Source organism: Megalobrama amblycephala, linkage group LG17 (genome assembly GCF_018812025.1).
Source record: "Megalobrama amblycephala isolate DHTTF-2021 linkage group LG17, ASM1881202v1, whole genome shotgun sequence".
In the NCBI taxonomy this organism is placed as follows: domain Eukaryota; kingdom Metazoa; phylum Chordata; class Actinopteri; order Cypriniformes; family Xenocyprididae; genus Megalobrama; species Megalobrama amblycephala.
The window spans coordinates 16,508,310-16,517,689 of record NC_063060.1 but is presented as its reverse complement, the minus strand read 5'-3'; the positions used below and the strand labels follow the sequence as shown (position 1 = coordinate 16,517,689).

General features: G+C 39.5%; 1 protein-coding gene across 3 annotated transcripts; it reads left to right on the top strand.

The window, feature by feature from the left end:
- Positions 1 to 326: 326 nt before the first annotated feature.
- Positions 327 to 7,372, top strand: LOC125251087 (ERV-BabFcenv provirus ancestral Env polyprotein-like). 3 transcript variants are annotated; one of them, XM_048164001.1, is made up of 2 exons: positions 327 to 1,067; positions 5,020 to 7,372. In XM_048164001.1, the coding sequence occupies exons 1-2, from the start codon at positions 410 to 412 to the stop codon at positions 5,316 to 5,318; spliced, it is 957 nt and encodes a 318-aa protein (XP_048019958.1). In that variant the 5' UTR covers positions 327 to 409; the 3' UTR covers positions 5,319 to 7,372. The 3 variants fall into 3 exon arrangements, with proteins under 3 accessions (XP_048019958.1, XP_048019956.1, XP_048019957.1); XM_048163999.1 differs by having other exon boundaries at positions 854 to 1,067; XM_048164000.1 differs by lacking the exon at positions 327 to 1,067 and adding an exon at positions 3,539 to 3,624.
- Positions 7,373 to 9,380: the final 2,008 nt, after the last annotated feature.

Here is a 9,380-nt window from a genome sequence, read left to right as displayed (position 1 = left end):
ACGTGGGAAGGGAATAGATGAGTTTGAGTTGAAAATTTTTCTCTCTCTCTTAGTCCATTTCATGATGATATCCTCAGGTCCTTGTTGGCGGTTGAATGAATAATACTGAATTTAAAAAATTTTTTTTTGCCAAAAATACTAAAAGGTTAATATAAAGCTGCAGACTTTAATTTGTATTTTGTCTGAAATTGTAAGGCTTTTCTTTAAGCAAAGGAGAGATCTTTGTTGGCTGTTTTAAATGGGTGAAACGATTAGTCGACCGTTGATGGGGGAAACCCCGAGGGATTTCATGAATCGCAATAATAAAGCATTTTTTACTGAACCCTATCTCTCTAATCTCGCGGGATGGTCAGAAGGGAAAATACAATTAGATCCGTTTCCCCGCGATGGTTCTTTTAAAGATGAAGATATGCGTGCTGCAAAAGATATGATCTTTGGTTCTTGGGGTGACCCAGGATGGCCAATTGATTATATGAAAGATGCGTATAAAGTTTGGATGAAGATGAAAACTTATTGGGATAAGGGTCCAGAGTTGAAAAAACAAGACAGCTCTCTCTCTCAGTCTCAGTTGAAACCTGATACGTCCCTTCCCCCATATGAATGTGTTGTTTCTGCTGAAATTCCAAAGCCCTTGACCAATCGATTGTATCCGCAGTTGCCGTCCACAACTGAAGTTTTTCCGTTTGTACAGCTTCCAGATGGTTACAAAATTACTCCTCTGAGTGTTACGGAGGCAGTGGCTATTTGCAAAGATCTGCCTGATCCGGCTAAGTCACCACATCAATTTGTGGCAGTGCTGCAACGGTTAACTGCCTACAGTCAATTGACGGGACGAGATTATAGTTTTATTTTGACTAAAACACTGCCTGTGGAAATCACAGAGGAGGAAATGATTGAAGAAGTTTATTATTTAAACCCCATCTACGATACACCGCCTGTTCGTCGTGTTGTATCTCAGAAAGCTGGAGATTCGAAGCCCCTTGATTTGTCTAAACCTTCACGAGTGCTTCTAATTACTGATTCGGAGGATGAAGAAGAGGAATGTGATTGGATTTGGGCCAGCTCAGGTAAACTTAAAGATTTTTTCAAACAATTGACTGCCTTTTTGTTAAAAGTGTCTTCTGCTAAACAAGACATCTCGCATGCAGCCAATACCAAACAGAGAACTGGTGAAAGCCCTGTTGCATTCTTTAATAGATTTAAACATGCATGGGTTGAGGAATCTGCGATTCCTATTGAACAAAATTGTCCATTGTTCTTAAATACGTTCCTAAATAATATGAACAAAGACACTGCGCAGTTAATTCGTATAACAACTCCGAATATTACTACCATTTCTGTTGATGAATTAGGACGACGCTTGCGTGAGCTTTCCTCTGCTGGAGCTTTTGATGTCTCCAGGGGCAAAACTCCTGCAATGCTTCAAGTGAATGCTGCTGTGAATCCTCGTCCACAACAATTTGGAAATGTGAGACGCTGTTTTTATTGTGGCAAGCCAGGACATCTGGAACGTGACTGTAGGAAAAAGGCTTGGGATTTGAGGCAGAGGTCAGAAAAGCAGAAGAAGAAAGGCTCTGGTGGTGGCTTGAAGCAAAAGCCCCCACTTGCGCTCCCTTCTGCAAAGACTGACAGACAAAATCCAGTGTATCCCATTTCCTGGCAACAATGACTGAGTTCGACTGAGCCCTCTTCTGATAATTTTTCATTGATTTCTTTGAGTTATCCGAATGTGTCAACTGTTTTGCCATTTATTGAATTAAATGTTGACCATAAACCCTATGTTTTTCTCATAGATACGGGGGCGTCGATGTCATCGTTATCCTCTCTTGTCTATGAAGGCTCGATTACAGGAAAACATGTAAACTCTGTGGGAATCAATGGTGTACCTGTGAGATGTGAAATGACACCAACATTTCCAGTTACTTCTAATGATATCCCATCACTGTTTAAAATGCATGCTTTTGCGATAATACCGAGTTCACCATTTTCTCTTCTGGGACGCGATCTCTTACATAAATTAGGTATTCAACTTAATTTTAATGCTGACTCTCTACAACTTATTTTTCCTGCAGCCTTTTCTCTCACTGTTGATACAGGAAATGCTCTCCTTGAGGATGATTCTGCAACTGAGCTCAAACAGGAAATTGAGGGCGTCAACCCCAAGTTGTGGGCAGCCCATAAGGATGACGCAGGATTCATTGATGTCCAGCCCTATGTTGCTAAGCTAATTAACAGACAAGCCTGTGTATCAGAAACAGTACCCCTCTCAAAAGAAAAGGTGGAGGGTATTCTTCCTGTTATTGATAAATTACTGGCTCAAGGCATCCTGGTGCACACTCATTCACCTTATAATACACCAATTAATCCAATTAAGAAAGCAAATGGTTCTTGGCGTTTAACTCAAGATTTGAGAAAAGTTAATGAGTTGGTAACACCATTGTCTCCTATTGTACCTGATGTGCAAACTATAATTAATTCTATTCCTTCTGAACATTCATTTTTTACAGTTCTGGATATTTCCAGTGCCTTCTTCAGCATTCCTGTTGATCGCCAAACACAGCCATTGTTTGCTTTTACCTTGGAAAATTCACAATTAACGTGGACAAGACTCCCACAAGGGTTCAGGGATTCTCCGGCTGTTTTCTCTGCTGTAGTGCACGCAGCGCTGAAAAATGCCAAACTTCCTCCAAACACCTGTCTGCTTCAATACGCAGATGACATCCTCATCACAGGAGCAACTGAGGACATGTGTGCTGCTGCCTCTTAAATTGTCTGCAATATTTTGGCAGAGGCTGGTTTCAAAGCATCAAGAGAGAAATTACAGTGGGTACAGAGGAGGGTCGAGTACCTTGGACATAAACTGTCACAGGGCAAAGTGCAATTGTCTGCTGACAGAGTGAAAGCTATTGCTACTTTCAAGCACCCATCGACACGGAAGCAGATGCAAAGCTTCCTGGGACTGGTTAATTATTGCCGAATATGGGTGCCCAACTGTTCCATGTATGATAAAATCCTACGAACTGCTACTCTGGGGGACACAGAGGACATTACATGGACAGCTGAGATGGATCAAGCATTCAGACATTTGAAATCCTCCCTCATGAAACCTCCTGCACTCGGCCTCCCAAATTACTCTCAAGACTTTCACTTATACGTGCATGAAAGTTGGGGTACAGCCGCCGCAATCCTGGCCCAGGAACATGGGGGTACTTTTCGTCCCATAGCTTATTTGTCTAAAACTCTTGATTCAGTAGCCAGGGGACTTCCTGCTTGTTTGCGTGCAGTGGCTGCCACAGCGATCATGGTGCAAGATGCTGAAAAAATTGTGTTATCACATAAATTGATAGTGCATACCTCTCATCAGGTAGGAGTCATTATGAGTAATATTTCTACTCAACATATGACTGCTCAACGCCGCTCTGGCTATGAGGCTATATTATTAGCTACTGCTAATTTGATTTTGAAGCCAACTTCTGTTATTCATGGCCCTACTGTACATTTGCACAGGTTGCTGACACAAGGTGAATTTGCGAGTGATGACCACGAGTGCCTGGACAGAATCCAGATTTCGACTGCCTGCAGGCCAGATGTTTCTACATCTGTCCTGGAGGAGGGGAAGAATTGGTATATTGATGGATCCTGTTTCAAGCCAAATGATAATGTTTACTTGTGTGGGTATGCTATTGTTGAATTACCTGATCGTGTAATTGAGGCATACTCTTTGCCATATAAGTCAGCGCAAGTTGCAGAATTAATTGCTTTAACGAGAGCTTGTCAATTGGCAAAAGATGAGTGTGTTAATATATACACTGACTCTAAATATGCGTATAGCATAGTACATGATTTTGCTAAATTGTGGGAAGAAAGAAATTTTAAAACCTCAGATGGAAAGACAATTGCTCACCATAGTATTGTAGCGGAGCTCATTAATGCAGCACAACAACCATCAAAACTCGCTGTTATTAAAGTAGCAGGACATACGTCAGGAGAAACAGATGAAGCCAAAGGAAACAGATTTGTAGATGAAGTAGCGAAATGGGCTGCTAAAGAAGTAATGTTAAGTCCACATGTAAGCGAAAGGGGCACAGATGTGCCTATGATGAATTCATTATTGACTAATGATTTGGACATTAAAATATTACAAGCTAACCCTACGCAAGCTGATTTGACTTACTGGTCAGACAATGAAGTAAAACCAGATCAAGTTGGAATCTTGAGAGACAAACAGGGTAGACTTGCATTACCTGCATCTGCGATTGTTATGCTATGTAGACATTATCATGGTGTATCACATGTGTCAAAAAAGAAAGTGATACAAATGTTGAATCGATCTTATTGCATAGCAAATATTCAAAGAAATACTCTGTTGATATTGGATGCTTGTCTGGTGTGTGCTCAAACTAACAAGCACAAGGCAACTAAACATGACGCTTTACCACATCCTGAGCTACCATTCCAACACTTGCAAATTGATTTTACGCATATGCCTCCTAGCGGAAATAATAAATATTTGCTTGTGATTGTTGACAGATTTTCTAAATGGCCTGAAGCTTTTCCGTGTGGAAAAGAAAATGCACAGACGGTAGTTAAAGTTCTGGCTAAGGACATTATACCGCGTTTTGGTATACCAATGGTTATTGATAGTGATAATGGAACACCGTTCACTTCCAAAGTCACGCAGTTGTTAGCCAAAGAGCTTAATATTACCTGGAGATTACATATCCCATTTCATGCTCCATCTAGTGGACAAGTTGAGAACATGAATAGGGTTATCAAAGATCGTTGATCTGCTGCCTGCCGTATTAACAGAAATTAGAATGTCACCATCAGCAACAACAAAGATGTCTCCGTTTGAAATCCTTATGGGTAGACCTTTCCCGACCCCATGGGTCAGAGGTCGCGCTGGCAATTTTTCCACAGGTGACACGGAGGTGATCATCACGGATTATGTGGATTCCCTAATTAAAACTTTGAATAGCATCAATGGTGATGTGTCTCTCTCTCTCCCTCTTCCTGCAGAAAAACCCACTCATCCTTTCGTTCCAGGACAACAGGTGCTGATAAAGTGTCTGAAGCCCACAAAACTGGGTGAGCCGAAATATCTGGGGCCCGCCACGGTGATTGCTGTGACGAGAACAGGAGTGCTGACTGACTTCCAGCCGCAGTGGATCCATGCCAGTCGACTGAAAGCAGCTCCATCCCAGGGGAACGTTCTGGTCAATGAGGAGAAGGAAGCCAGTGAGCCAAGGAAAGATCCGAAGGAAGGTGAACCAAGACGTTCAACGAGGAGAAGAAGAAAGAGATTGCTAGAGATCTAAAACCAGCAATAATTATCATTGAAGCTCTCTAGCCATGATTGCTAAATTGACATTTTACCTGGTTGTGCTGACAAATGTGTTTATTCACATACAAGCTGCTGGTAGCACTGGTAATGAAACTTGGGTACATTATGAAGAAGAACCACATGCCTTCGCAGCTAACATGTGGTGGAGATTAGCCAACTACACTGCCAAATCTGAAGGAAAAACAGGTGACTGTTATGTTTGCACCAAAATGCCACATAGTGCTTCTGGACCACATGTAGAGGTTAAATCACCAAGGACAGAAGAAGAATTAGAATGCCCTATTTTTGTTAGCATTACTGGAATGATGGCTCCAAATAAAAGTGCAATATGGAGTTGTGGAAAAAGTAGAATAATGATGCTTGCAACGCAAGTACATGCTAAAGTGACAACCATTGGCTCTATTCCAGACTCACTGTTATGTATGGAAAGAGAAACTGGAACAGTGAGACTGGGGGTAATTCCTAAAAGTAAATGTAATCGAACATACCATCATTGTGAGATAGAAAATATGTCTTGTTGTATGAGTTGTATTTTGCATTATCCAAAAGCTAATATGACTGAGTGTTCTAAAAGAACACCACATCCTATATCTACTATGATTGCTTATGGATGGGCTAATCCTTTTATTCAAGATGTGTGTTCTAAATATTGTGCACTTGTGCCAGGTCAAAATTGCTACAGATATGCTCCTTCTTCACGGGGAACTAGAGCTGTCAAAGATTGGTTTTGGCTGTGTGGACATAAAGTCTACACTACTCTTCCAGAAGATTGGAGTGGAAGATGTGCTCTAGTAACTTTGGAAGAATATTCCATGGTTATTAGACCACACAAACCTCACGTTATGACAAAACAAAAACAGAAAAAGAAACGCTCCCTCTCTGGTCGCAGTTCAACTAGTAGTTTGAGTAGAGATAATCCAGTACCAAAGCAACATCGACTCTGGACTGGTACTGAAAGATTCTTTGAAGCAGTGTTTCCAGGAATAGGTGTCTCTAGTCTTCAAATTGAAGTTGAGGTTACAAGATATGAGCTAATTTCATTTATCAATACTACAAGAGACACATTGGCTGGTGTTCAACAGGAACTCCGAGGGCTCCGTTTAACTGCCCTGCAAAACAGGCTAGTTTTAGATCAATTAACCGCGGCAGGAGGAGGAGTTTGTGTTATTGTTGGTACCTCTTGTTGTACTTATATCCCTGAGAATGATGCAGATGGTCATTTAATTTCAGAGGGTTTAAAAAATATGACTAGAATTGCTCAAGAATTACAAGAACGAGAAGTTACTGATAATCAAAGTGGGTTCTTAGCATGGCTCACAGGATGGCAACAAATGTTTGTATCTGCTTTGATTCCTATAGGTGTGATCCTATTAATTATGGCATTTATTATCTGTTGTATTATTCCATTTATTAGAGCTTTGATTAATCGTGCCATGAACAACTTTGTATCCTCTCAATATGCTTTGATGAATAGAACTGTTAAATGTTAGTAATTTTGAAGGAAAATGAAGGAAATGTTTGCTGAAGAATGTTATGATTTTGAAAGTAAAGAAAGTGATTATATTTGGATATGAGAAAAGTAATGCTGAGACTTGGGTGTGGCAATTTTATTGCCAAAAGGGGCAATTGATAGATTTTATGTTGGTCTCAGCATTGAAAGTATGTGGACTGAGGCTCCTTTTTTTCCTCTGTCAAAGTTGTATACTATGTTTTAACATATGGTTTTCTATGTACCAGAACCATTTCCATATAAGGCTCTACTAGGAGTGAATGTGAAACAGGGAATGGTCCCTGCTTTTCTGCATCACCAGAATAGGAGAAGGTCCTTGGGATTTTAAGGGACCTCATGGGTACCTGACCAATAGATGACCATATTTAGACTTGTTTTTCTATATGTATCACATTCCTATACCATGATCTATATGATGTACTCTCTTTCTCATTGGCTGAAACTATACTACACCCCTTGTACTCTTTCTATATATTCTCTCTTTTCTTATCAATAAAATGAGACTATATTCTCCCTCAGCGCTGAGTGATTGCTCATTCAATTGCCAAATAAGAGGTCTGGGATGAGGCACGAATTAGGAGCAAAAACCTAACACTGATTATAGTGCGTGTTCCACTGTACTCAATCTGCTATATTCTCCCTCTGTTAAACAGTAACGCTATACGCTTGCTTGTTTTATATTCATAGCTAAACTGATTATAGTGCGTGTTCCACTGTACTCAATCTGCTATATTCTCCCTTTGTTAAACAGTAACGCTATACGCTTGCTTGTGTTATATTCATAGCTAAACTGATTATAGTGCGTGTTCCACTGTACTCAATCTGCGATATTCTCCCTTTTTGCTAAACGCTATACGCTTGCTTGTTTGAGCTCGTGTAACACTACGTGTGTACGAGCGCAATTTAATGGGAAGTGATTTGAAACTGACCAAGTGAAGCTTTTGAACCTGTTATATTTTGCGTGCACATAGAGACCCGCCGAGGTCGCGATTTTTCATCTATTACAGCAGAAGCTATCACTTTAAGTTTAAGCCCCACGTCGTAAAACAGCTACGAGTGGTGTCTCTTATTTATAGAGTTGAAATGCACCGACATTTCACGTAATGCTTGATTGTACGTGCATGTGTCTTTCATTTGTACAGTTACATGTATTTGATGTAATTCACATGTTCGCCACTATCATTTTGTTTGGTCGCCATAGTTACAGTCGTGGCACGGAAGTCTTAACCAACGCTTCCGGAAGAACGTCATTGTAAACAAACCGCACGGTGTTGCTAAGCTAACCTCTGTAGTTTTTTTACACCGAAGTTCGTATGCTAAAGCCTTTAGCCTCAAAGCTAATCTAGTTAACATCATTGTGTGAACACAGTGTCTGTTTTAGCAACTATAAAGTGATTTAACCACTTTCCTTCATACTTTCCCTTTTAACTTTCTCACTTATTACTTTACCTATATTTTACTTGAAAAGGAAAATATTGGTTTACAATTAATAATTGCCTTACCTGCATTTGACTTGAAAAAGAAATACTGGTTTACAATTTTTAATTGTCAAATTTGAATTTAATAAAACCAATTAAATTTAAATTGAAATCCTACGTTTTCCTAGAAAGTAATTTTAAATGATCTCAACATTTCCAAATTTCCATTATTTCTAATTTCATAATTTTCATAAATCTAAAATTCTATTTTAGATCAAATTACTTTAGGTATGAATAAGCCTTGAACTTTAGAAGTTTAAGCAAACTTATTCCACCAAAGTTTTTCCTAATTTTGACTCACATTTGCTCATTGTTTTATTGTGTTATCTTTCTTTTCTTTCTTGGTTATTCACTTAGCCCCTCTATTTTATTTATTCATTCACCTCTGTTTAATTCCCTTTTCCTTATTTCATCCTTTCATTTTCCTACCTTTTTCCTTTCCTCTTTGTATTCTAGCTTAGGAACGACACACCTGAGCCTTTTTAGGAGACATTGATAACTTATTACGAGTTTCAAACCAATCAGAGACAACCCTCTCTTACTAAAATTTTATTCTCATGTGTTAGTTGTTCATCAACTACCAATTCTATACTCGTAATTAGACAAAGGCTTCAGAGCCATTTGTGGATCCGGTCTCCTTCCTTCTCCTTTCCTTTTCCGCACGTCTTTCCTGTTCTCTCCTGCTTTCTTCCATCCTGTTCTTCACATTTATAGGGATCAAGCTTGGACGAACCATCAATCACTTCTAAAGAAAGAGAAACACAATCTTTCCAAAGAAACAATTCGTTAGGTTTTTGATTTTAATCAAACCCTTTTGTGTTCTCCATACTCCCTGCATCTGTAAACGCAATGTAAATTTTGACATTTCCTCCAAGAACATTTAACAGAGATAAGTGTTGAGCAACCGTTGCCTTCACAGCATCCCTGGTAAGCGGTTCAACTGAAGGTGTGTGGTGTCAATCCTGTCAAACTAAGAAAAGAGGTATCAGCATTATTATTGTCTTATTGTCCTTGCGAACATAAACAATAATATATATATTTTCTTTTC